The 26,855-nt window shown below is 59.0% G+C and overlaps 1 protein-coding gene across 1 annotated transcript in view; it reads right to left on the bottom strand.

Annotated features, from left to right (window-relative positions):
• Window positions 1–1,292: 1,292 nt before the first annotated feature.
• LOC100735484 (calpain-8) overlaps window positions 1,293–26,855 on the bottom strand; it is a 33,038-nt gene continuing 7,475 nt past the window's right edge. Inside the window, 19 exon segments of the mRNA XM_013157407.3 lie at window positions 1,293–1,483; window positions 2,694–2,752; window positions 3,488–3,604; window positions 4,227–4,305; window positions 4,634–4,702; window positions 5,619–5,683; window positions 6,842–6,899; window positions 7,217–7,285; window positions 7,842–7,878; window positions 8,832–9,010; window positions 10,741–10,752; window positions 13,580–13,746; window positions 15,856–16,016; window positions 16,195–16,269; window positions 17,663–17,748; window positions 19,352–19,435; window positions 19,674–19,842; window positions 20,411–20,544; window positions 20,932–21,050. Coding sequence (XP_013012861.1) covers window positions 1,460–1,483; window positions 2,694–2,752; window positions 3,488–3,604; window positions 4,227–4,305; window positions 4,634–4,702; window positions 5,619–5,683; window positions 6,842–6,899; window positions 7,217–7,285; window positions 7,842–7,878; window positions 8,832–9,010; window positions 10,741–10,752; window positions 13,580–13,746; window positions 15,856–16,016; window positions 16,195–16,269; window positions 17,663–17,748; window positions 19,352–19,435; window positions 19,674–19,842; window positions 20,411–20,544; window positions 20,932–21,050 — 1,763 coding nt within the window. The 3' untranslated portion in view covers window positions 1,293–1,459.

The raw sequence follows: 26,855 nt of genomic DNA, 5'->3' as shown, positions 1-26,855 counted from the left end.
GGACTCCCAAGCAAGGGGTGTCCACCTCCAGATGCTACAGGGGACAACGCACCCGGTGGCCTTGTGGATTTTAAAGCTGAATTTTAAAGCACTTTGCAAAGCGCCACATAAATAACCCTTGAATGAGTCATCATCACATTTATAAAACTCTGTGGGCAGCAGAGAAATGCCTGAGGGAGGCAGAGCTGCCCGTCTCCACAGGGCTGAGGCTGGGGGAAGCTTGTGTCCTCCCCGTTGGCAGTGGAAAGCCCTTCCGCAGCAGTGAAAGCCCTGACATGGGCTTCACTGCACCACACCCGCAGAAAGTGAGCAGGGGAGGGCTCCTGCACTGCGCCACAGGCTCCTCTGTCTCGCTGCCCCCGGGTGCCTGATTCTCTCGCTGGGCATGGTCAGGGCCTGCTGGAGGGGAGTTGCCCTCCTCCAAAGGCCAGTGTTGAGCAAGTCAAGTGTCCTCGCCCACTCCCAACCCTCTCGTACACATCCACACACATACGTGCACACACAAGCACACTCTCCTCTCCTGTGAGAGAGCAAAGCTGGGACATCTTCCTCTTGGTGTGAAAATACCTTTCAGCGATAGAAACGATTGTGTCCAAGCACAGAGACCCTTAGGGCAACAACTGTATTGTTCTAGCTCTGCGCTGAACAGAAAAAAATCACACACAAAATTCCAGGGACCCATCCCCGGCGAGAAGCCCAGGCGTCCTGATGCCACGTGCCTGTGCCTTTGCCCTCCTGCCCTCCTGAAGCAGGGCTCCCTGTGCTATGGGCCCCGCTCCCGCAGGGAGTGTCCCTCTGGCTCTGCCTCTGGGAGTGGAATCGGACTTCAGCAGGGCCAGGGCACACATGTGTTCCTCATATGCCCCATCTCCAACAGCTGCAGGGAAGGCAGGCTCCACCCACCTGTCCGGTGAGGCAGCGGCCCGACCTCGTTTCCAGCTGCAGAGGCCCCAGATCCTTCTCAAGGTTTCCATCCCACAAGAAAACGGCCCCCAGAGGGTTCAGTGTCCCAGTGAGGAGAAGGAAGGGAGGGAGGAGGTTCTAGTCCACCAGCACCCCACCACCGTGCCTTCCTCCCCTGGCTGCAGGAGTCCCCTTTCCCCAAAGCACCCTGAGAAGAGCAGGCCTCCCTCTCCTTGGGAAATTAGTCCCCATTTTCCATCTCAGGGGGTTTGGTCCATGTCACCTGGGAGCACCTTGCTTCCTAGCACCTGAGGGGCCCAGAGTGTGCCCTGTGTTGCAGGTCCCTAGAAAAAGGCGAATCTTTCTTTTAGCCACAGCTTTTATTTCCCTTTCTTCCAAAGTGTGCCACCAAGGACAGAGCTGGTGTCCCCTGGAGCAGTTACCAGCAGAGTGGTACAAGTGACTGGCGAGGACTCCAGAGGCTGAGTGACTGCAGAACCACATGGGAGGAGAGGCGGGTGAGGAGTTGCCAAGGTCCAGAGGTGCCAGACGCTGCTCAGACCAACACACAGCACAGCCACTGTGTGAGAGGAGCCACATGAGCCCACGCCCCTGAGCACCCGGGCCACCCTCTTGCCCTCTGGCCTCATCAGGTCTCTGTCCTCCAGGAAGGGCCTGCTCAACTGTGGGCAGCAGAAGTCCTTAACCCACCGGTCACCTCCTGAGCCAGGGCCCCAAGGAAACATGGCTTACAGAGAGCTCTGGGCCCCAGAACCCCAAGAACGTGGCACTGTCCCAACCTACCACGGACTGAAAATATCCAGAGATACTGTCTCTGCGTGGAACACAACACACCTTTCTCCTTGTCATTACTCCCTAACTACATAGGGTCACAACTGTGTGTGCACATAGCCCAGGTATAGTGTGACAGATGTTCTAGGTGACCCAAGTCTGCAGGTGGACTGGCCCGGCAGGCTCTGTCCTCCTGTGTCATGCTCTGGAAGGGCCCTGGCCACTGCGGGTGTCTGTGGAGGTCCCAGGCAAGGTCCCACATCCTGAGGGACGCCTGCACCTGCTGCATGCTCTTTGATGCCCTGGTCTGTGAGCCCTGTCCTGTGTGTACATTTGGACACCGCCTGCTGTGTCTCCAGGCCCCAGGGACATACACATGGCTCCAGGTGCACACAGTTCCCGTGCCTCCCTAGGGCCCCACACTGCAGCCCTGCTGTGCTCAGATCCGCAGAATGGCTCATAGCCGGGCCTCACCCAGGTCAGCAGGCACATGTCCCTCTAGGGGAGACAGCATGGTGGGCCCCTCGTAACTGGTGCTGTGGCTCCTCTGCCCCAGCAGCAGGCCAAGGGCCAGTGCCACCTGCCTGGGCCCCAGGGACAGGTCCCCTCTGCCACGACAGCCTGTGCTGTGCCAGGCGGCAGCCACAGGTAGGGCCAGTGAAGTGGTCTGCACCAGGGCCATGCAGCTGCATGCAGGGAAGACACGTCCACCTCACATCTTCCTCCCTGACCTGCAGGCCAGGTCTTGGTTCCCCAGGTCCTTCCACACCTCGGCTGAGACATCTGGTCCCAGCACCCCATCTGCAGTCCCCTCCTGACTAACAAGTGTGACCCCCATGTGGTCTGAAATGTGTCTGTCACTTCATCTTCAAGATAATGATAACAATAATCAGAGCCTCCTGCTACCTGTCACTGAACAGGTGTGGCATTCCTGTGGGAGATCCTGCCACTTGGCACCCACACCCAAGGCCTCACGCTCCCAACCGGCAGCCACTGACCTCAGCCAGGGAGAGCTGGATGACCCCTGTCTGGTTCCAGTCCAAGAGCCCGAACAGCTCTGAAAGGCAGAGAGGAGAGGAATGAGGCCGGGCCACTCCCAGTGTGTGGAGCCCTTGGAGACCCATCCAGCCCTCAGACCCAGAGCCTGTCTCCCCATATCCCCAGGAACCCCCAAAATCTGGGTGTTGCCTGAGTATAGCCCCAGGTTAGAGCCCAGTTCGGGAGAAAGGGTCACATCTGGATCCGGTGCTCGGGCATCTTGGGCAGCTGACATCCCTCTGCCCAGTGGCCCAGCCCAGCTGTCCACAGAAATCGTCCCTGTGGCATTGGCACCCTCAGAGGCCGCTGGCAGAATCCTGCCTTTGCAAACAAGGGCGCGGGTGGTGAGGGGTCCCTTTCTTTTCCCCGGGAAGGAAGAGCCTCCCTAATGAGACACTGCCTGTAGGACATCAGGCCAACGACCCACACATTCCCACATGGCCCACCAGGGCCCTCCCTGGGTGGGTGTAGCCTCTCAGGGCTCCTTGAGAGTTATAAATGAGACAGTCTTGTGTGGTCTCTAGCCTGTCCACCCTGGGGTCTACCCTGAGTGGATGCTTGGGAATCCCAAGTAGCTTTAGGTCAAAGGTCCCAAGAAAGGCAGCTCCACCATGGGTCCCCAGGGCCTCCCCTGCCCCCAGGCCCAGCTAAAAGCCCTGATCCCTGCGCCCTGCCCTATGCTGTTGAGAGGACCCCAGGGACAGGAGGGACTGGGAAGGCATGGGAAGGGACAGCTGGAGGAGAGGGCACTCACTGAAGAGGGTCTCCAGGCGGACCACGCAGGCCACGAAGCTGTCAAAGTCGAGGCCAAGCGTGTGGCTGGAATACCGGGAGGCAATGGTCTGCTGTACCTCGTTGTTGAGGGTGAAACCTAGGGGTGAAACACTGGGGCCTCTATGTGGTACCCAGTCTACCCACATCCCAGCCAGCCGCCCCTGGGCCAGCCCAGCCTGGAAAGCAGAGGCCAGAGGGCTGCTTGTCTGCCTGTCAGCCCTGTACTCTGCCCAGGCTCTCTCCTGTCCTAGGTACTTGTCTCATTGCTGAGACAAAACACTTGGCACCAAAAGTTAAAGGGGGATGGACTTAATTAGCTCCCACTGGGTGGAGGTTCTAGCCCATAATTGCTGGCTCCAAGGCAGGTGGCTTGACAGAGGAGAAACAGCTCATGGCAGGCAGAAGACACCAAGAGCAAGCAAGCGCGGGGAGATGAGCCTCTCCTGGCCAGACCAAGGGAGCAGGGCAGTGCAAGCCATACACTCTACATCTAGCCACCTCAGAAAATGTCCCGCCGGCGACCACATGAGGCCTGGGGGGTGTCGAGACACAGCCGCGACACCTTCCCATGACAGGCTCCATGGAGGGAGGAGTCCTGGACCAGGCCATGTGGCCACCTTGATGCCCACACTCCCAGCAATGTCCCTAGTGTCACTCTCTGGAGACATCTACCGTAGTTGAGTGGGCGCCCAGGCTCCGAGACCACAGCCTGTCCTCACCCTCCTTCCTGAGGGCCGTCCTCATCTCATGGGCGCCCAGGGTCCCCAGGTGGTTGTGATTCGTTTCCTGGTAGATCTCCTGTGGCAGAGAGAGCTGCAGGTGGAGGATGTGGCCTGTACCTGGCCGCCAGAACCCTCCACATCTGACAGAGCCAGAAGGGACCTTGATGATGGTCCCGAAGGCTCAGGGACGGTTGACGAGCCTGGCCAGGCTGCCGGCTCCTCTGTCCTCTGAGCGGCCTCAGCAGCCCTCTTCCTCCCCTCCCTTTCCCCTCCCCAGACTCGGGCTCCAGGTTGGGCAGTTTGTCTGTGACTGAGATCTGCTCAGACCAGTCTGGCAGTGTCCTGGGGGTTAGCACTGAGGGACTAGGCAGAGCCAGGGGACAGCAGAAGCTGAGGAGAGTTACCAGATACTTCCAGATTTTCAGCCAGAGTGTCTGGAGCTCCGCAGGCCCCAGGGTGCCTGTTCCAGCGCTCTGCACATGTTAAAGGCTAACGCCACAGCACAGCCACCCCGCCCGCCGCAGCTGGGAGCTAGCCTTGGCCTCAAGGCTCTGGGAGGCTTGTGTAACCGCAGGCTCGCCTCCTCCAGCCGGGCACAGGCGGGAGCTGAGGGTGTCTCAGCCTGGAGGGCCCCCAGCTACGGCACCGCCTAGCCAACACGGTCAGCATGATCCTGGGTGGGCAGGGAGCCGTAAATTTCCTCTGGATTTATGTAAATTCCCTCTAGATTTATGTAAATTTCCTCTGGATTTACATAAATTCCCTCTGGACATAAAGCTCTGTGGTTAGGCCCTCAGATGAGTTTGCTGTGTCAGAATGTTACAGGACAAGAGGGCCAGGTTGGGGTCCTCGGCCTGACATCTGCTCACAGCCCAACCCCACACCCTGATGGGTAGGGGCACCCATGGGTCTTGCACCCCTGCTGGGCTCCTCCATGGCTGCCCACTGAGTGGGGCAGCACTGTGGGTCTGGTCTTGAGCTCTGCTGACCCTGTGAAGTGAAGCCTCTCTGAGCGCTGCCCTCTCCTCTCTCACCAGCCACAGCTAACCACAGGCCAGCAGGTCACAGCGCTGGTACAGACTGCTGTCACTCCCCTCCGTCAGCCTGACTGGAAGTCTGGTCTGCACAGGAGGGACGCTCGCCATCAGAGCCGGGTCTAATGCAGCCTCACAGCCCGGCCGAGACTGGGGATCATGGGCTGCCCCTTCCACGCTCTCCTTCACCCCCGAATCCCTGCAGGTGACCCCCCCCCCGCCCCAACTCTGGCGTCTGGAATTTTGTCTCAGTTGAGAAGGTAACCGAGGTGGTTCCCCTGCTTGTTTGCTGTCTCCCCACCATTCTTCCTGCTTGCAGAGAGCAGAGGACAGGGCCCCCGTGTTGGGAGGATACATCCACCAAGCTGACCATCTCCCGGCAGGTGTGGATGCTGAAGCCATGGAACTTTACGTCTGTTCCTAGACAGTTAAACAGACCATGAGGGAGTCAGGATTGCTGGGAGATGGGAAGGCTAACAACCTCCAGAGCTGGAGACCCCAGATGCTGCCAGCCTGGGGGCTGAGTGGCAGACAGTGCATGCAGGGTGTTGGGGTGGCCATCGGGCAGACACCCAGACACAGGACAATTGCCTTTCAGCCTCTGGACCCTGGGCCTCCCAAGCACACACCCGGCAGCCCTTCCTTCGCTTTGATTTTTCTCCTCCATGAAACAGGATGCCAGCAAGAGTCACGGGGATAGTGACAATCCTGGCCTCCAGAATGGCTGGGCAGGAAGTGAGTTGGGCTAAGACTGGGTCGGCCCCTCACTGGGCTGTGCTCTCTTCTCAATAAAGACCTGGCCTTGGGGCATGGGGCCTCCTCACCCTCACTCTGCCCTGCTACTCTGTCATCAACCCTGTTTGGTCCCTGTGGCTGTTTATACACAAGGACACTGAGGCCTATGGTCACACGCTTTGGCCAAGGTCATAGGGCCAGCAGTGCAAGACTAGGACACTAACCCAGGCCAGGGGCCCATGGCCTGTACTTTAGTCACAGCACACCCGCCCAGTGACAGCCTCCGTGGGCTAAATCCTCCTTCCCTGCCTTCTGACCCCCCTCCCAGGTGTCCAGTACTCCCCTCCTCCCGAGTCCTGCTGGAGCAGGGGTGGGGGAGCCATCCCCCAGCCAGCCAGAAGACTGAACCTGACTACTCCAGACCCCTTGGAAAGTGGACACACCAGCCCCTTCCACAGAGGCAGGGAGTACAATGGGACCCTTCCGCCAGCACCTGGGTTCTCAGGCACCTGGGGCTCACTGAGGACTGGAGACAAGAGGTGCTCTTGGAGGGCGGGGGCCAACTGCTCATCTGATCTCAAGCTGCAAGCACAGACGGAATCCCTCCCCTGGTCTCCAGTGCTGCCTGAACAGGTGTGCCCAGTTCCCCATCCTGGATTGGCACACCAGTGCCCCTACATCCCAGGCACCCCCAGGCCCCCACCTCCTGGCTCCACCTTGCTGAACAGGGTCTGCCTCTGGGTCAGAGGCCAAGCCCCCAACTTCCAGCCTTCTGCCTGCCCCCCAGGCTCTGTATCCCCCAGGTACCCACCGACTTTCTGAGGAGCCCGGCAAGGAACTTACTTCTGGAAAAGGCCCCATTCAGAACCTTCCTGAGCTCGATGGCACCAATCTCAGAATCCTAAAGCATGAAACCCAGGCATGCATCATGCCTGGCCCTAACACGCAAAGGTGCTCCATCCAGCCCCTGGGGTTTTCAAACCCGAAACCCTTGAAAACTTCAAGCTCCCCATTCCCTGCAGGGCCAGTTTCCACGAGAAAGGCTTCCTACAGGACCAGGATTCGCTTTTCTTTTTTCCAAAGTCTATCCACTCAGCCAGGTAGTAGACTGGGGACCGTGACCACTGATCCCAGCAGCACAGGATAGAGGCAGCCAGAGCATGCAAACTTGGCCTCTCCTGGCCCAGGAGAGGGATGCAGGGCCCTGCACCCACTCACCTGCCCCATGAGTGCCTCACACAGACTCCGGAGCTTCTGGTCTCTGTGGTCCAGCTCCAAGGGCTGTGGCTGTGGGCAGGGTAGCTGTGCAGTTAGCATACGCCAGACCTCAAGGGAGTGTCCACCCCAACCCATCAGGCCAGGGCGCCAGGGCCCAGGTAAGCAAGCAGAGAAAGGAGCCAGCCAGCCTGTGCCCTCTGCCACAGACCCAGCAAAGCACTCGAGGACAGTGACTTGCTGACCCTGCATACCACAGCCAAGGAAGAGCACGAGGAACTCAGAGAGGAGGGACAGAGTGGGGGGGGGGGACCTGTACCTCAAGCCCCACACAGTTCTCCACCCGAGTCCACACCAAGTTTCCCTCCTCCCCAGGACCTGGCCCAGGTCTGGGAAGGCTTCTGGAGACCAGGCCAGGCGGGGATGGACCTGACACATGACAGCCTGAAGCTGGGCCTGCCTCTGGGCTGGGGCTGCCTCGGTCCCACCTCCCCAGCAAGTGCCTGGGGCTCAAAATCGCACAGCCTCAGGTGTAACAGAATAAAAAGCTCCATCCTCCCTCCATATGCAAAGACAAAGACAGCAGCAGGACCAGGTCTGAGCTTGATGAGAAACCACTAATTCGTACCTCATGGGGGTTTCCCGCCAGGACGGCCCCAATCTCCCTGAAACAGAGGAGGAGATGAGCCAGGCAGGCGAAGGTACAGGGCGTGAGACCCACAGGTCCTGCCGACAGCAGCATCTATAGATATCTTAACCAGGGTCCTCCCACTGCTGCTCCCCACCTGCAGAAAGCAGGCTCCAGGGGTGGGGTGGGGGTGGCCCGGCCAGCTCTGTTTGGGGCTGGTGCTGGTGCTGGGAGCCAACCCAGGGCCTTCATGCTGAGCTACATCTCCAGTCCTCTTTATTTTTTATTTGAGGAGGGGCTCACTAAGGTGCCAAGCTCTCAGGCTGGGCTTGAACCTGCGATCCTCCCTCTTTGTGCACCGTGCGTATGGTATGAGGGGGTGTTTCATGGTCTGTGACTGTGTGGGTGCTGTGTGTATGCTGTGCACAGTGGGTAGGGTATGTGCTGTGTGCTGTGCTTGCCGTGTGCAGGGTAGTGTGTGCAGGGTGTGCTGTGTTCCATGCATAGGAATGTGCAAGGTGTATGCTGTGGGGTGCATGGTGTGTGACACCAGTGTGTATGTGACATGAGTTGTGTGTGACACTGGTGTGTGATGTGAGTTGTGTGTGGTATATGCATGCCATGTGCTGTGTGGCATGTGTGTGGTGTGTGACACTGATATGTGACGTGAGTTGTGTGAGATGTGTGCCTGCCACGTGCTGTGTGCTACATGGAGTTCTTGGGCACAATCCAGCCCCCCACTCCCAAGGGATGCCTCACCCTCTTCCCCAAGGAATCACCCAGTGTCCTGTAGTGCAAAGGGGCTGGTTGGGGACACCTGGAAGGCCCAGGCCCGTGTCCCTGATGCACCTACCCTGGAGACAGCAGAGTGGGTCCCTGGCTGGGACGGCCCCGCACCTATACCCAGCCCACCACCACCAAGAGAGACCAGACACACGGGGCCCGGGCCTTAACCCTAACCCTAACCCTAACCCTAACCCTAGCACACACAGGCAGAAGTCACCGTCCTTGAAGGGCTCAAAGGCGGACAGCACCATCAGGTACTCGCCAGGCGGCAGCCGCATGCGACCCCACACCTCCCACAGGTTGACATAGGTGCCTGAGCATGCAGCCGGCTGGTGGCCCTGGAAGAAGTCTCTGCCCAGGTACGTGTCTGTGTGGCTCGCCAGCTGCAAAAACAAGCAGTCAGCTCCTCCTTCAGCCCGGGGACATGAGGCCAGGGCCCAAGCCCCCACAGGCCCACACATGACTGAGCTTCACTGTGCTGAGAACTGGGAGACTGTGGGCCCTGTGCAGACTCCCTGTGTGCCCAGGTCACCGCCCTCAGGCGCTGACCTTGGCCGACCTTGCTGTGCACCTTGATGGACCTCTGAGCCCCGATGGCTCAGAGGGGCTGAGCAGTGGGTACAGTCTCCAGTGGGTGCAGCTCCTGGGTGATCCCTCCAAATCCCCACAGACAGTGCTGTTTCCAGCTGTGACTCCCAGAGCCCACTGAAGCTGGAGTGGACCACTTCAGGCCTGGGCCTCGCAAAAGCCATCAGGAGGACCTCTATCCTTCAGTGTCCCAGCAGCTGCAGGTGGATGAGGCGAGGGCAGTGAGCTCAGAAGGGGGTGGCCAGGGAGGCCCAGAGAGGGAGGATGCTGCCCGATACCCACCCTGTGCAGTAGAGAAGCCACTGCTCAGCGGCCTGGGCTAACTAGAGACATGGGAGTGTGTGCAGACATGGGGTGCCCATCCCTGCGCTAACAAGCCCTCCCCTGGGCTCCTGACGCTGGACAGCCATAAGCCCTGTGTGACCCAGCCCGAATGCCACCCAGCCCCTGGGGCACAGGCCTGCTGGACAGGAGCAGAGCAGGCTCCCACCCCTTGCTTGGCCGGACTCCATGGAAACCCAAGTGGCCGGGAAAGACCTTACACCCTGGGGGATCTGCGTGACCAAGGGGGCCAAGTGTCACGGGACACTGGTGACAGCCAGGCGGGGCTGGTCCTCCTTAGCAGCCCTGCATGGGCAAGGACTCCGGTCTCTGGCCCACATCTGGGAGGGGGAGCAGCAAGTCATCAGGGCAACTCTTGAAGTGTGGGGAGGGGAATAAGTACTTGGGGCCCCAGTGGGTGCTGGGAAGCATGAGCAGCAACCTGGGCTCCAGCAGTTTTGGGAATCTGAGCTGGACCCAAGACCATGGTCCACTGCTGAGGCACAGGGACCCGAGCTGGGAGTGACTCAGCTGCTTTCATGGTTTCCGGCAGAGATGGTTCCCCAGCCTCATCACTCAGTAATAAATACCACATCTGACCCACAGGTCGAGGGAGGCTGAGCCAGGGCAGATCCACGGCTACCCAACAGTAGGCCTCCCTCGACTGGAAAGCATTGTCAGCTGTGGCTGCTCAGGAAGGAGTCACCTGGGTCATTTTTAAATCTCAGCTCCCAGTGCCCCAGATTCTCATATCTGAGCAGAGATTCGGCCTGCAGGTATGGGCAGCGCTAAAGCCTGCCCCAGTCTCAGCCAAGCAGATGAAGAGTTACTAGTCCACAGCCTGGGCTTTCACCTCCACCAGTGCAGTAGCTGGTGAGGCCCCAGACAACCTCAGAAAACTCAAGCCTGGGTAGGACAAGGCACCGTGAATCCCTAGGAGCCAGGAAGACATGGTGGGTGCTGCCCCTCCTGCCCAAGGTCTGAGCACTTGTTTCCAGGGCCATATGGTAGGGATCAGGGTGCCAGCAGCCCTCTGCCCTGACCAGAGCCCAGACACCAGAGGCTGAGATCACCACTGCCCCAGACTGTGGGACCAGTGAGGCTGGCTCAGGGTCACCCGTGCAAGGAGCCAGTGCACAGGGTCAGCCCCATCCTGGGCTGTCTTACCGTGGGAGGTCCCCTCAGCCACGTAGCACTCACATACCTCCTTGGGGACCTGCAGGGAAGAAGACAAGAGCAAGTCCCCTGAGTAAGGACCCCAGGCCACACTCCCAGACCACCTGCACACACACCTGGCAGTGCTCAGAAGCCAGGCATCTTCAGAGTCCTGGAAACTGGGGCAGAGAGAAGGGTCTGCTCTTTACCTTGTTTGCCAACTCCAGATACTATCTACACCCTGGGTACGCCTGCAAAGAGCAGTGACCTTGGCGCTTAGGGGAAGGCAGTGGTCTCCACGGACTCGGCAGCAGGACACAACCAGAGCAGCGGTCTTACCCTTTGTAGGCCTGTGGCCCTGGTTGAGTGGTCCCTGCCCAGACCAGCCCCACACTGGGCCAGCCAGAGATTCCTCTTGGATTTCACACTGGAACAGGGCATGGGCCCTATCTGGATGCTGGTGGTGGGGTGGACCTGGCCCAGGTCCCTGGCCAGGCTGGAAGGTGACTCAGGTCCCACTGTCCCTTCCTGCTTTTGCCCTGCTGCAAGGCTGTCTGGACCAGAGGCCCAGGTCCAAAGCAACTGCCCATAGCCTGCAAAAACACAAAGCCAGGAACCAGGCCGGCGGCGTTTCCATCCCAACCCTACTGCCATCACTGCAGACAGAGACCCTTCCAGGGCCACTGTCACCCCACTGACTCTGAGTTTAAGCCAGCACCTCCCACACGGAGCCCCAGCTGTCCGGGAAGGCCGAGGCCGGGATCTTCCCTCTGCTCTGATCGGACAGCCTTTTCAGGCGCAGCAGGCCCTTCCAGGCCGCTCCTCCCTCAGCAGCTCCACCACTGCAGGGCTCTGCACAGAGGGCTCCCCAGCACCAGGGGCCCCCTGCTGCTGCGGGTGAGGGGTTTCCACCTCATACTACCCTGGGCCTCAGACTGCTGAGATCAGGGAGGCAACCTGGGGGTGAGGCTGTAGAGCCCTTAGAGCCCTTGCTGCTCCTGACACCCCAGATACCATCTACACCCCAGATACTCCTTATGTACCATATTCCCCACAGCCCAATACTCCATACACCCCAATACTCCCTACACCCCAACACTCCCTACACCCAGATACTCACAACACCCCAGATACTCCCTACACTACAGATACTCCCTAAAACCCAGATACTCCCTACACCGTAGATACTCCCTATACCACAGATACTCACTATACCCCAGATACTTCCTACACCCCAATACCCCCTATACCACAGATACTCACAGCACCCCAGGTACTCCCCATTGTTTTAGGTGTTCCCTACGCTCCCCACCTCCACCTGAGCTTCTTATTTATTTATGTTCTGTTTGATTTTGTTGTGAGACAGGGTCTCACTGTGTACCCCAGGCTGGCCTTGAATATGTAGTAATCCTCATCAGCTTCATGAGTGCTGGGATTTCAGGAGTTAGCCACCATGCCCAGCTTCCACCTGACTTGAAACCTTCTGTTCCCAGATATCACACCCCAAACCCTAGCTTCCTGACCACAGGAGGACCCCAGATTACAGACACTGCATATGTCACAGGCAGTGATACCTTGGTATCTGGAAGCCTCCTGTGTTCTTCTCAGAGTGCGCACCATGCCCCACACAGCTATCTTGAAAAACCTCTGCTCTGGACTGGCCATGTCTGAGGATGAGACTGCAGGCTCCTGCTGTCCCCGAGCAGCCACTACTCCCACCACTACTGCCCACCGTCCTCTCTCCATAGTCGCTGCCCCCTGGGGGCTGACTGCCTACCCATCCCCACCTCTGCAGCCCCCTCAACTTTCAAAGTCCTGATCCATCTCCTTCCCATGAAGCTGAGCCCCCAGCCTAGCTCACGGCCGGGCACGGCCGTGGGATGGGCCCTGTGCCTGCCGAGTGAGCCTCGGGCTCCCAGGGTAGATGGTGAGCACCCCGAGGGCTACAGCTGGCCACTGTGCCCCCTGCTTCCACTCTTCCTGGCACCTGGCAGAGGCTGCAGGCCTGCACACAGGGCTCCTCAGCTTTGGTCCCCAGCAGCCCCTTGGGCGCTGACCACACCACAGTGGGGGACGGGGGGCTGGAGAGACCTGTGATTGGAATGCATGGTTTATTTACAGAGGTGCCACCCCTCCCACCCCGCAGCTCCAGAAGGTGACAGCGGACAGCAGGGTAGCAAGAGCCTGCTGACTGCTCTTGTCCTCCTGGCTTCCTGGGCTTCCTGCCACGACGCCCTGTACAGACATTAATTTATGCTGAGATGCTGGGCCTGTGGCCAGCTCTTTGTCTCCTGATAAGAACTATATTTTCCCCAGAAATTCATTTTTAACAAAATTGTAGATAAAGCAGCCACTGGAAAGCACTCTGGAATTTGTTATAAGGAGTCTCTTCTGTCTAGATGAGTGCATTCTGGTTTGCTATCAAGCCCTAAAAAGTCTTTTTTCTTCATCTGAGATGGAACCAGTCCAGGGTCTTTGCCCTGAGCTGCCCTCCAGGCCTTTCTTATTGTTGAGTCAGGGTCTCCTAAATCAGGCCAGGCGCACATTCGCAATCCTCACGTTTCAGCCTCCCAGTGATCTGGATTAAACAAATCTGGGAGGGGTGGGTAATAAGAAAATCTGGGGACTTTAACGTGGATGCAGCCTGAGGCCAGACCCACTTATCTCTCAGCTCAGAGCCAAGAGTGGCTGTGAGGCTGTCCCACGACCCCAGTGTAGGTCCAAGGGGCTCTCCCTCCACTCTGCAGCACCCTGTAGGCAGTCCCATCCTCAAGCCACCGCTGGGCCCTCGGACTCAGCTGCAGGATGAGTCTCTAACTGGGATCCAGCTGGGCCTGGAGGGCCACTGGGAGTGTGCAGCAGGGTAGGCAGCACAGACACCTGCATACCTGGTAGACGGCAAAGCCGATGCTCAGCAGGCCCTGGCACAGCCGCCGCCGGTCCTTCTACATCAGCCCCAGCAGCACGGCGCAGCAAGACTCGGCTGCACGTTCCTCCTGGTCCTCGTCCGCCTCGTCCAGGTGGAGTTTGAACTGGGGATTGGTCCAGTACGTGGCTGGAGTCCCCCAGGGCATGGTGGACCCCGTGGGGATGGGGAGAGGAGGAAGGATGGAATAAGAAATAAAACCAAATAGAAGCTTGATCACTCAAGGAATGCAAACCTCTGGCCCGTGTGCCCTCCCCCACCTGGTGGCTGGGTCCACCAGGAATCCAGACCCTGCTCGGCTGGGGCATGTGCACCCTCTTAATCCTAGCACTTCCCTGCTGCTCTGGGAAGCAGCCTCTGGTCTCCCCAGTGAGGCAGAGTCATTGCCGTCTCTTCATTCTTGGCTCCTGGACAAAGGGAGGTTGCCAAGAAAGGCTTGTCCCTGGGACAGAGAGACACAAAGTCCCGCAGAGTGCAGCTGCAGTGCCTCTGCCCCAGGTGAAGCCAGCCAGCTCCATGGCTCTCCTCTGCAGAAGCCTCACGGGCCATGGCCTGCAGAGCCCCTAGAATGAATCCTGTGTCATCTGCCCCAGTGAGCCCCCACCCTCAAGACCTGGCACCTCAGGGGCCAAGGAACCTCGCCTGCCAAGCATTCCTGCCACCCGGCCTGCGGGTACGCTTGCCTTTGCTTCAGAGACAACTTTTAAAATCATCTCTCGGACATAGGGGTCACTGGCCAAACATAGAGGAGTCTGAAGGACACCCAAGGTCACACAGCAGCTCTGTGGCCCACTCCAGCATCAGAACTGGATAAGACAAGCGGCAGCAACTCCAGGAACACCTGTCCGGGACAGGAGGCCTGGGGTGCGTGGTTTTATTTTGCTCTGTGTTTGTAAGGGAGCAGGGCTTTGCGTCCTCCAGATGCCTCCAGCGGCATTCATGGGGACAGGAGCCCTGCTGTCCCTGTCCCCCACGGCGGAGCTGTTATTCAGTTCTACTGTCCCAGAGCCTCTGCTTCTAGGTGGTTTATTCAGGCACAAGGGTACAGATTTTAAGCGGATTCCAGGGAGACAGAAGTTGGGTGACTTCTGCTCCTGCTCCGTCCAGAGGGGCGAGAACCCTCCACCACTCCCTGATGCTGAGGACAGCCGTGGCCCGGTGTGTGTGTGTGTGTGTGTGTGTACACTTCCTGCGTGCTTCTAAGAACCCATGACGGTGAGAAGTTTAATTTCTGCCAAAGACAACCTGCTACAATCCCTATGTGTTCTGTTGACTCCTTGACAGTACCAGAGGACAAGCACAGCTGTAAAAATAATTCCCCCAACTGAGGAACGCCGGGGTCTCCCCAGGCCCCCACTCACTCCATGGCACCCAGCATGGGAAGGTGGAAAAGTGGGATTATCTCGTTTCAGGATCCGGAAAGGAAGCTGGGAAAGGAGATGCTCCCCACCCCAGACTCTCAGGGCTGTCAGGCTAAGCAAGAAAGGACTCCTTCCTGCATCCCTGAACTCTGGGGTCTGCAGCCAGAAGTAGCTCCAGCTGGGTGGGGGTAGAAAAGGGGCCTGGTCCAGCCTCAGGCCCATAACCATGTGGGGCCCAGGGAGGACCCCACAGCACAGGGCCCCAAAGTAGAAGAAAATCCCAGCCACACTATCTGGACACCAAGTCAATCAACACAGTAACGTAGACGGAGCAGCACCGGGTAGAGAAGCATGGAGAGATCAGGGTTCGCTGTCCTCGTGTCTCCAAGATGTGGGATCGTTTTCAGGGTCCCTCACCAGGAGCTGCCTCGAGGAGCCACCTAGGAGGAGCCTGTCCACGCACAGGTTAGCAATCTAGCACAGGAAGGCCGCCCTCCCAAGTGAGCCGGCAACCCGGGGTCAGCACAGAGGCAGCAGCCAGCTCCCAACACCCCCACCAGGGAGGGGTGACCACACTCATGTCCAGGGTGGCCAGGCGGTCCCTGCCCCCATCTCTGACTCAGAAGCAGACAAAGCACAGCACCGCTGGTGGAGCTCAGCTGGGTTGGAGAGAGCAAGCCTTAATGCGGGAGCCAGGAAGAAGCGGGTCCTTTGTGGCCAGGGAGGGCGCAGAAGCAGTGATTGAAACCCACATCAGGCCCCAGGTGAGGGTGGCATGGGGGCAGGGTCCAGCGCCCCAAAAACACGCCAGCGCCATCACCCTGAGGTCACAGCACGATCTAGCACCCCCGAGGACACGCCAGGGCCGTCGCCTCACCTGGGAAGTTCTGGCTGCCGCCAGCAGTGGCACCCCGTGCCCAGCGGCCATGGAACAGCACCAGGCTCCACTTGTGAGCTTCCTCGCTGCTCAACGAGTCTGGGGACAGGTTGCAGATCTCCAGGCGCGAGAACTGTGCCAGGAAGTCGGAGAAGGACATCCTGACAGTGAGAGAAACTGAGGCTGAGGGACAGACGTACTGCCCCTGCCTTGGGAGAGGCAGGAGGGCAGGGGACCCGGTCACTCGAGGGCTGAGGTCTCACCATCCTGTTGCCCTCTAGGAAGACCGGAGATCCCATCCACCTCGAACAGGCCCACCAGGAGGGCGCCCACGCTCACCAGAACTCGCCATCCTCTGCCTTCCTGTCCAGCTCCTCCCTGCGCCGGGGGTCAATGCGGTTCCACTCTGGGGCACTGGGGGGAAGTGGCAGAGTTGGGGTGGGTGGGAGCTCTGCTACAGTTGCCAGACCAGGTCCGTGGGTAGGGGCTGGGGATGGGGTGGGGCTGGAGCCCCAACCATGGAGAGCGGGATGCAGACCAGGGTCCAGTCCCATGGTGGCCAGCACCTGTGCTGTGGGCCTTGGAGCTGCACTGGGCTTGAGGACAGGTCCACCCCTGAGCCTGCAGGAGGGCTGTGGGCCTGGCTTTTGGCACCTTCCCTGCAGGGACGTCACCCTGCTTGGCATCCTGGTGTCCTCACCTTACATGTCCCCTCCCAGCACTGGGGTTTCCTGAAGCCCAGCTGTGTCTACACCTGTCTCTAAGTGGGGATCCCTGCGGAAGTTGACTAGCACCATGTGAGCCCCTCCTCTGCATGGCAGGGGGAGGGGGCAGCCGCTCTCCCCCACAGCCCAACTCCCAGGTCCCAGGGAACCAGAGAGTCCTGGAGGCTTTTTAAATTTTCTGGTGCTGGAATTGAACCCAAGGCCTTCACACTGAGCTACATTCCCAGCTCTTTCCCATTCCCAGCATCTCACTAAGTTGCTAACCTGCCTGGACTATTCTGGAACTTGAGATCCCCCTGCCTCAGCCTCTCTCAGTGCTGGGATTACAGATGTGCACCACTATATCTAGCTCTCAGGACTTCTTCAACTCGTTGTCATAAGATCTAATTTCAGGATGTGCTTGTTATAAACAAAGATTAGGAGGAGGCCTGTCAGAATTCCAGACCCAACTTGGCTTTTTCAAATTTAAAGATAAAACAGTAAAATCTAGATTGACATCAGGCCAAGCTATGGGGTCCCCTCAGGGTCCCAGGGCTCACTGGTGACTTGGTGCTGGTGTGGAGGTACCTAGCTCAGCTCCAAGGTGTGGGCCAGATAGAAGCCAGGCTTTGTCTGCAGCACAGAGACTTCGTGCAGGGCAGAGCCATCCGGGCCTCCGCCCTCAGAACCAGCCCCGTGTGAGACCCAGCAGCTCCAGACAAGCCCCAAACCTCTCTGCCCCCAGGGCCTGGGCTCCCTGTCAGGGCACAACTCAGTTCCCTCCCAGCGCACAGGTCCGGCTTGGAGGGAGGGACTCGGTGGTGTTGTGGGGAGCAGCCTGGGGCTGGTGGACGCGGCCTTAGAGTCCCATAGGCGGTGTTAGGAACCAGGTGAGCCCTGCACACCTCACAGGACCCCACAGGGCTCCCAGGTTCCCCAAGCCCAGGGCAGAGGCCCAGAATCAAAGTTCTCAGCATGGAGGTTTCCTCCTTCTTTCCTGGCCCCGCACCGTGTGTGAGCTTCTCCCCACAGAGTGCCCTGTGGGCCAAGCCCACGGGACCTGGTTCCCTTCCTACCTGGTCAGTGTGTACTCAGGGACCTACTTGTCACTCCAGGCTCCTGTCCACTCCACCTCGCCCCACGGGTTCCGAAGGCGGATCAGCTGCTCTGGGTGGCCGAGGACCTCGACCTGCGGGCCACACACAGAGAGGCCTCTGAAGGTCGCACTGGGCTGGGCCCGGCCCTTCCCAGACCTGAGCAGCTCTGCTGTTGACTGGGCTCAGGTTCCTCTGTGCAATTCTTGACTGAGGTCGGCCCTGCTCTGCGTCCTGTTTTGTTTGTCTATTGATGGAGTACAGAGGCTGTCAACCCACAGTGGGTTTCCTCTCCAGTGACCAGGCATGGACTGAACCTGCAAGCCCCTCCCCAGCCTCTCCCGGGGCTCCTGGGGCATCTACACCTGCTGTGCGGCTCTGACCTTAGCATGAGGGACAGTGGCCCTGCAGCTCACGTGCCCCTGCCATGCACCACACAGCACCAGGCGCTGTACCTGGCAGGCCACAGGACACAGCCTCCCCATTCCATCTCCACACCATAGCTCAGAGCCCTGAGACTCAGAATGCAGCCTTGCCAGGTGACCCAGCCAGGAGTGGGGCAGGGTGGGCGCCCGGCACTGTTGGCCACAGTCCAACCTCCAGGAACTCGAGCTGGAGCCTGAGCACCGCTGAGGCCCTGTGGGGTCAAGAGAGCTAAGTGCCCTCTGCATGGGGTGGGTCAGCTCTGCAGGACGGGTTCTGATTCTGGGCTCGCTGGGGTCTGGGGAGCCGTTACAGGGGAGTCCAGTTGCTCGGCCTGCTGCCATCCCGGCCCAGGGCTCCTGAGCTAAACTCGAGTCTTTGCTTTGTAAGTTCCTCTGCTTTGGGGTCTCAGTGCAAGAGAAAAGGAGCCAAGACATGAGTGACCTTGTGCTTAGTGAACACTCAGGCCACGTGTGCCCACACGTGTGCACACACACACACCCGATGGTCTCTGGTCTGCTTGGTCTGCACTGTCTCGGCTCCCAGCTCCTCTCATGCCCAGCTCAGGGTTCACACTGCACATTCACCCACACCAATGGGGCACACTGGACTAGAGCAACACGCCTGTGACACAGACGTGAACGTGCAGTTAGCGTCTACCATGTCTCAAAAACCAAAGGACAGAGCCACATCGGCTACCAGGAAACCCGGCGCACGCTCATGTCTCAGTCGTAGCCCTGTGTTCAGCCAACCTTGTCCCAGCTGTGTGATCTGACTGTGTCTTTTCACTGTAGGGCCCTTATGTGCTTTCTGGGAACAGGCAGAATATAAGAAAAGTAATGGAAGCTGTAGCTTGCACTTGCCTGGCTAGAGGATATAGAAGCAAACGCGACCCACCCTGAAAGCAAGAGTAGGGGCTGCCCTTCTCCTCCTGGGGTTTCCCGGAGCTCCACCCCATCAACACCACACCCCTCTGGGGAAGTGAGAGACCACAGCTGGCCATCTCCACAGCCCCCCTGGCCGAATCCCCAGGGGACACCTGCATGAGGTCAGAGCCCCACACTGACACCCAGAGAGGCCAAGTAACCCAGCTCCAAGGGCAGTGTGGGCCCTGGCAATGGGCAGGAGCCACCTGCACCCCACCATGCAGCCAAAGAGAGATGAACCCCAGAACCCCCAACCACTTCAGAGCGACTGTGTGTCTTGCCCCCCTGGGGTACCCTGGATGGGTGACCCCAGCCGGTACCATCCCCACTCTCTTTTGGCTGGTCTTACCTCTTCTGCTCCAGTAACAGAGTACGCGTGGCTCTTGACCAGCTTGTGGCGGGTGATGGCTTCAGCTTCAGCCATGCTGGAGACCTGGGTCAAGAGCAATCACCAGGGTCATCACTTCCAGCCTCTTCGGGCCAGCCCTGCTGTGCCTCACAAGGGTACAGCCCAGGCGGCCTGTCCACACAGCCAGGCTCACTGTCTCCACCTGCTCCCTTGCCACTGGGCCAGCAGGCAGGGCTGCCTGGCCCCAGACCACAAAGCCCTCCTAGCCTATCCCCCTTGATCCTTCCCGCCACACTGGAGACACAGGGCAGTGTCCACTCACGTCAATGGAGCAGCCCAGCAGAGACCCTGAACGCAGCGCCTTCCGGATGAGGCGGTATAGATTAGCCGGTGGCTTCCGCAGGTCATAAAACTCCGAGATGCCACCTGTGAAGTCCTCGAACCCCTCCACAGGGGAGCCGCCAACCAGAGCCTCATAGGAGCCACTGAGCCTTTGGGAAAGGGAGCAGCAGCTCCTGCAGCCACCAGCAGCCCCGTGAGGGGACCACAGGGTATGGGGTGGTGAGGATACTGAGGTCTAGAGTGGGGACATGGGCAGTTTTGATGATGGGCAGCTACTTACACAGCTACTACACACTTTTCCAGGAATGGAGCCCAGATAGCCCCTGTCCAGCCACTATGTCACACAAGGCGAGGACACTGCTTCCAGAGCCAACCCAACCACTCAGGCTCTGGGATGGGCTCCAGGGGACAAGGGGACCTTGCTGAACCCAAGGGTTGTTTGCTGAGCCAGAGCAAGTCCTTGGCCTTGGGGAGTGATGAGGAGACCGGGGTACTTGGTGTCCAGGGTCATCCACTGTCTTCTTCCTCACCATGTTGTTAGAAACTCATGCTGTGCTGAGAATGTGCCCCAACCCCACGCGGACACAGCTGGGATTCTGGGCCCTTCTCGAGGCCCACTGCCCTCTGTTGCAGAGGGTGGCTTTTCTCTTCCCAACAGGCACAGGTACAGGAGGGACGGGTGACACTGATGTGGAGTCCCTGGGCGAGGGCACTCACTTGGCGTAGGCCTTCTCCAGCAGCGCGCTCCAGAACTCGCTGCCCTCGGCCGAGTGCAGGAACAGCAGCCGCCCATCCTTGGTGGGCAGCCTGTCATCCACCACCACCTCCACCCACTCGCCGTACTGCCAGAACTGCGGGTGGGAGGGCACATAGCTGTCACTTGGGGATGCAGAGGCTATAGGGCCTCTCCTGGGGACTGTGGCCAGTGGCCTGGTTCGGGCACAGGGTCTAGGCCTCATATATGGCAATGGCAGGTGCAATGTGACCCAGGAAGCCCCTGGACCGGCCCCTGAGCTGTGGACAGAGTACCTGCCCAGTGTCACCCAAAAGCATAGATCCTGGTTGAGGCCCATGGCTGGGGTGGGGTGGCAATGGGTGGAGGTTATGGGACAGCTCCTGGCGCAAGCATGCATCATGATCATAGGAGGATCACTCTGCAGGGCTGCTGGGCCTTGCTCAGCAGACGGGGGCCTCAGGTATAGAGAGTGGGGACCAAGGCCACGTGGGAGGCCCCACACCTGGAAGTGGAAGATGCCTGCGTAGTTCTCCTGGAAGCTCTGGTCCTTGGGCACCACACGGGACAGCAGCCTCTCGTTCAGGGTCAAGGACGCAATGGCCGCCAGGAGCCAGCAGTCTCCTATACAGGAAAGGCAGGGTGGTCAGGACCCTGACACGCCACAGGACCTCCAGGCTCTCTGACCGCCCCCGACCCCGGCACCCAGAGTCCACGCCTGCTCCATCTGTTCTCGCTGCTGCAAGCCCTGAGACTCAGCCATTTGCAAAGAACAGAAATGTGTCCCATGGCTCTGGAGGCCACAGGGTCAGGGATGGAGGCCCAGCAGAGCAGGGTGGGGCACAGCAGCATCTGCACCTAGTGTGCACTGTGGTTGCGTCCTTACCCATTGGAAGTGGAGGGCGGAAGTGCAGGGTGAGCTCTCTGAGCCCTTTTGCAAGGGTATTGATGCCTCTCACAAGGGTGAAGCCCTTCTTCCCCTCAGTGTGTCACCTGGCCTTGGACTCCAACATAGGCTTTGCAGGGCACTCATGTGTCATCTCACACCCATGTCACAGCCTCCCTCTGAGTCAGGCAGTACATTGTGCCCCAAGCCCTGGCCAGGGCCTTTCACCCCAAAGGGGAAACTGTCTGCCACCTCTACCCCACTGTCTCACACCTCCTAGGCTTCCACCAGTGGTGTCATTAAGGAACATGGCCTCACTCACATCAAGTGCAGTGAAATCAGCCCTTGGGCCTGGACACGGGCTAGAGAGACTTCCTCTGCCTCCCCCTGGTGGAGACCATGCCCAGGGACAGCATGGACGGGCCATGTGGGAAGCCTTCTGGCAGCTGGGTGTGTGGACTTGGGCAGCCAAATAAGGGCCAGGGCAGTCTTGGAAGGAGGGGCCTTCATCGGAATCAGAGGGGCAGGTGGGAGAGGACCAAAGCAAGAGACTCAGCAGCTGGCCCCTCTGGGTTCGGTGGAGACCACTTGGAGGAGAGGTCCTGCCTAAGTCATGCGTCTTTGAAGGACAAGCGGAAAGGGGACTCCAGAGCTGTTTGGGGTCAATTCCAGTCCTACTTCCCATGTGGGAAACACAGCCAGACCTGGGCGAACACCTGCCTGCCTTGAGACGCTGTGTGAATTCTGGAGGGGTTCCAGGCCTTTCGAGCAGTAATCATGACAACACCACCCAAAGGGAGTTCTTGCCACAGAGCTCCAGCGCAGCTAGGGACCCAGTGGGTACTCATTAATCACAGCCCCCATGGCAAGGAAGGCTGAGATGGAGAGAGCCCTGGCATGGATGCCAGCCTCCTCAGGGCAGGGTCCCAGGAAGTAGCACAGGGCAGACTGAGGCTGGGGGCTTGCGCATCCAAGGGGGCAGAAAGCGGCCCCCAGACTCAGCCTGGTGGAGAATCTGGGGAGCACAAGAGACCCCATTTGCCTGCCAGCTCCCAACCTCCCACAGGGCTCGGCGACACCCAAGCAGCCTGGGCCACCTGAACATGGCCTGCATCATCCTCCCGGGCTTCTCCTCCTGATGCCTGATCTTGGCCATGGGGCCACCAAACTGTAGGGGCTGGAAGCAAACTCTGGTGCCAGATCAGAGAAACTGAGGAAGGGCAAAGCGGGCAGGAGGACAGGGATGGGAGGCTGGTGTTGCAATTTGAAAGATTCGGGGAGTCAGGACTTAAGGCACGCGCTGGGCAGGGCACAGCTGCAGTCCATCCTCTGAAGAGCACCCGGCCTGCAGAAGCAGTGCCACGCCGAGAGCTGCCGTGCCTCCCCTCAGCGAGGAGAGGAGAAAGAGATGCCGCCGCTGACTGCTCATCTTAGTGCCGTGGGGAGTTCCACCCTGCAATAGCACTGTCTCTCAGAGCTCCGCCTCCCACGTGTTACCACAGCTGAGGTGTCCTTGTCTGCACCCCTCACAAGTGCCCAGTGCCTACCAGAACAGCCTTTTCCAACCCACTCAGCCTATGCACTGCATTAACACACATGCACACCCCAAGAGCAACCGAGCCTGCACTCCATTGGCAGCCTAGAAGTTTCCTGCTGCGGGAACTGGGACCAAGTGGCTTCCTGTGCACTGTGTCCAGGGGCAGTGGGGCAGGACATCTTGGCCTACCATGCCAGCCCTTGGGCCTGGACACGGGCCTGGCCTCCTGCAAGTCTCCTGTTCCTGCCCCCTCATCAGATGGCCGCCAAGCCCAGGAGCAGAGACAAAGTGAGGCATTTTTGAGCCAGGAGACAAATGCCAGCTCTCCGTGTCCCCTCGCCAAAGATGCCCTGGTCTTCCCATACTCGGCCCAGAGACACCTCACTCCAGCCCTGCGTGGCCTCTGGTGTCTCCAAGTCTCCTGCTGGCTCTAAGGTCATCATCACCTGCTCCCGAGAGCCACATGGCAACCACGCTGTGCAGGCTGGTCAGTGATCCAGGGACATGGAATGACCCATCGGAGTTCCGCCCTGATTTCCCTGATGTCTGGTCCTCTTAGAGTCAGTTTGTGTCGCCCTCAGTCCTGCCCACACCAGTCCTCCTGGGAAGCGTGCCCTACCTGAGTGGACCCCAGTGTCACCGTCACTGGCCCCCACTGGGTGGTGGCATCACCTCAGGAATCAGGATGGAAGATGAGAGACACAGCCCAGCCGTGAGACTCTCTATCCTTGGAGGGTAGAAATGATACCCATGTGTGGGTGCAGGCACTGTGCTCAGATTCCAGGAGCCTTCTCACCTCTCCCAGTCACCTGGCTCTGGGGCCCTCAGTTTTTCATCTATAAAATGGGTTTGTGCCTCTCAGCTATGGTACAGCAGCATTTGACACTGAGCAAAAAGGAGATTGATTTTCCCCAGGAGAAGCGCTTCACAGGAGATTTACACACACAGACCATGTGGCTCATCGGGCTCTGGCTGGTGACTGACAGCAGATGACACTATCCCTAGGACCACAATGCAGTGAAAAAGCCTCTGGCCAGAGACATGCAGGGCAAAGCCTCCCAGGGGTCCAACAGCACAGCACACAGCACTGCCTGATGACAGCGGGTGGCGGCTGCTGGGGTGAGTGCTCACCCAGCTCCTCCTACTAGAAAAGCCATCAAGTGCCAAGCCCTACGGTGTCAGGCACAGCAGCTCTGGCGCCCCCTCCTGCCCTTGGCATCTTCTGCCCAGCATCACCCCCCACTACGGCCACACTGGAGTCCACTGGAGTCCAGGCACCTCCCCTGCCCCAAATGTCCTCTCAGACCTTGCACTCCACACATTCCCCTTACACAATAAACCCCACCACAGTGAGGTTAGGGCAAGTGAAACGGGGCCGCATCCTGTCTCTGCCCATCACCCCTCCAGAGCCCCCACCCCACTAACATACTCTGCACAGGGACAGTGCACACTGTGCCCAGCAGAGGCCATGTAGTCCTGTCACCTCCTCAGGCCACACAGGCAGTGTGGGGCTGTATGAGGCCCCAGAAACCAACTCACTGCCCCTAGCCCCAGGCAAACACAGAGGCTATGAGGCCCCTCTGCATGGGAAGCCAAGGCAGGGGCCTTGTGCAGGACCATTCTGCATCTGGTCTCTCCTCCCCTGGCCATGCCGGTTGCCCCTGCCTTCTGGCCAGCCTTCCACAGGAGCATCCATTCCCGTGCAGCAGCCTCAGGAGCTGCTAGTTGCCGGGTTGTTATGAAGATAAACACAAGATAAGATGGATAACTGGCAGCCACCTTGAAAGCCCTCAGCAAACTTCCTCGTGATTAGCTATCACTGCTGGACACACAATTAACCCCAGCACCGGAGCACCCAGGTGAGTCAGCAAACAGGCTCCTGTCTCCACCTGTACAGAACAAACGCCAGCTAGGCGTGGCGGACACGCCCTGGAGCCCATTGCAATTTTGACCCCAGCTTGGGCAATTTAGCAACTTAGCCAGAACCTGTCTCAAAATAAAACAATAAAAAAGGGGACGTAGCTCTAGTGAAGATCCAGGGTTCAATCCTAGTACTGCAGAAAAAGAGAGAAGGGGCGAAAGGAAACGACAGCGAGAGTTGGAAGCTGCTGGCGTCTTCCCTGTGCCCCGGAGGTTGTCTTATGGAGCAGTGGGGGCTGGCACTCTGCTCCAGCTCAGCCCCCAGCCGGCCCACTGCCCACCCCTGTGTCCACAGCACTGGGATCTAGGCACTCGGGTCCGTGGACACGCTGGGCCCTGCTTCCTCGCTCCCATTCTGTGCTTTTGGCTTTATTCCCCAGCAGCTGCACAGCCCCACCCTCCTCAACACAGCCGCCAGGCTTCCTGTTCCCTAGCTCTGGCTGTAAGGACTTTGTCTCCCCCAAACAGCCACCGTCCGGGACTGTGATCGGGAAGCAGCAGAACGAAGCAAAATGACCAAGATAGAAAAGTATCCATGAGCCTGCAGTCAATGTCCTCCTCCACTGGACCCTGCATCCACCCTCTGCCTCCACCTGAGAGACAATGTAAACTGGCTGCTGGAATCCCCTCTGAATCAGCCCACCTGGACCTTGACCCCCTGGCACAGTCTGGTGGAAGCCCAGGAGCCCATCCTCACGGGCAGCCCATCAAAGTGCTTGCAGAGGAAGCATGTGCTGTTTCTTCCCCTCCAGCTCCAGCTCTGAGGATGCAGCATTTGTCTCTCCAAGAAGACCCCAAAACAGGCGTCAACCTGTGGAAAGAGATCCCCAATCTACAGCTCCCCACCTCGATCCTGGACTTCCTGGCCTTTGGAACCATAAGAGACTGGGCCCCTCTGTCCTCTGTAGTACCCAGTCTGCAAAGACCACCTTGTGACATAAGCAGACAAGAATAGTGACAGCCAATTGCAAGGCTTCATGAAGCCCACAGAAGGCACATGGGGACCCACTCCTCCACCTGACCTCAGAAAGCTGTGCTGGGTGGCAGTGGCACCTTGAGAAGAGGAGGAACATGGGCTCCTGCTTCCTCTCAGTCTCTTCCAAAGCTCGCTGTCCTCAGTGAGCTGGGTGTCTTGCAGTGCCCCCATTCTCCACCCTTGACCCCTCCTTGCCCTCAGCTGGGTGCCATCAGTGCAGCCCTGCCCCTCCTGGCCAGTTCCCCAAGGGCAAGCTCTTCCCAGACAGGAGACCTGGTTCACACAGCCTCTCCCACCTGGAGCCCTGTCCTCACCAGGACAGAGCTCCTCCATTCCACCTCCTCCTGGCCGCAGAAGGAATGAGGCAGATGTTTCACAGGATGCCAGCATTGTGCACGTTCTCCCTGGGTCTACCCCAGCTGAGCTTGAGTTCCTCCTCCCTCAAGCATCCCCCGCTCCCCTCCTGCAGCCTCCACCAAAATGCCATCATTCCAGGAGACACCAGAGCATCAGTTCTGGCATTACAGGTGTCCACAAACACTGGCAGGCCCCCAAAAATTTCAGCAGGTGGGTTAGGGGCTGGGGTTCACCCTAGAGAGAAAATTGTTGACCCAGTCTCAAAGACCAACACCAAGCCTCCCCAGCACTTTCCCAGGCGAGGGCACTGTGACTCATTTGTGGCAACTATAATTTTTGTGTCCTCAAAATAACCCTTCCCAGCTGCACTATGCATAATAAACCCAGGAGACACCCCACTTCTACCAGTCCCCCCCCCCACGCTTGCCAGGCAGACTTCTCTCAGTACCCATGGCAACCCAGGGACACCTCCCCCCACCTCATCCCCACACACACCTGAGGGCTGACTCAGCCAGGCCGCAGTGCATCACATCTGCTAAGGACAGCCCTAGGCCAGCGGTGCCCAAGAGTTAATGTGTGCCAAAGAAAGAGGACAGAGCAGGGAAGACTGAGGCCATCTTGGAACTGGGGAGCGTCTTGCTTTGCCTTCTAAGTGATCGGTGGAGAGAAGATGGGAGAAGAGAGCAAACTTCGCCACTGAGGGACTTAGAATTTGTATTTTCTCAGAATCACACACAAAGCCCTGCAAGGCTG

This window comes from Cavia porcellus, unplaced genomic scaffold, assembly GCF_034190915.1.
Source record: "Cavia porcellus strain 051 isolate PalLab524CR breed Dunkin Hartley unplaced genomic scaffold, mCavPor4.1 scaffold_26, whole genome shotgun sequence".
Taxonomy (NCBI): domain Eukaryota; kingdom Metazoa; phylum Chordata; class Mammalia; order Rodentia; family Caviidae; genus Cavia; species Cavia porcellus.
This window is presented reverse-complemented; position numbering and strand designations above follow the sequence as displayed.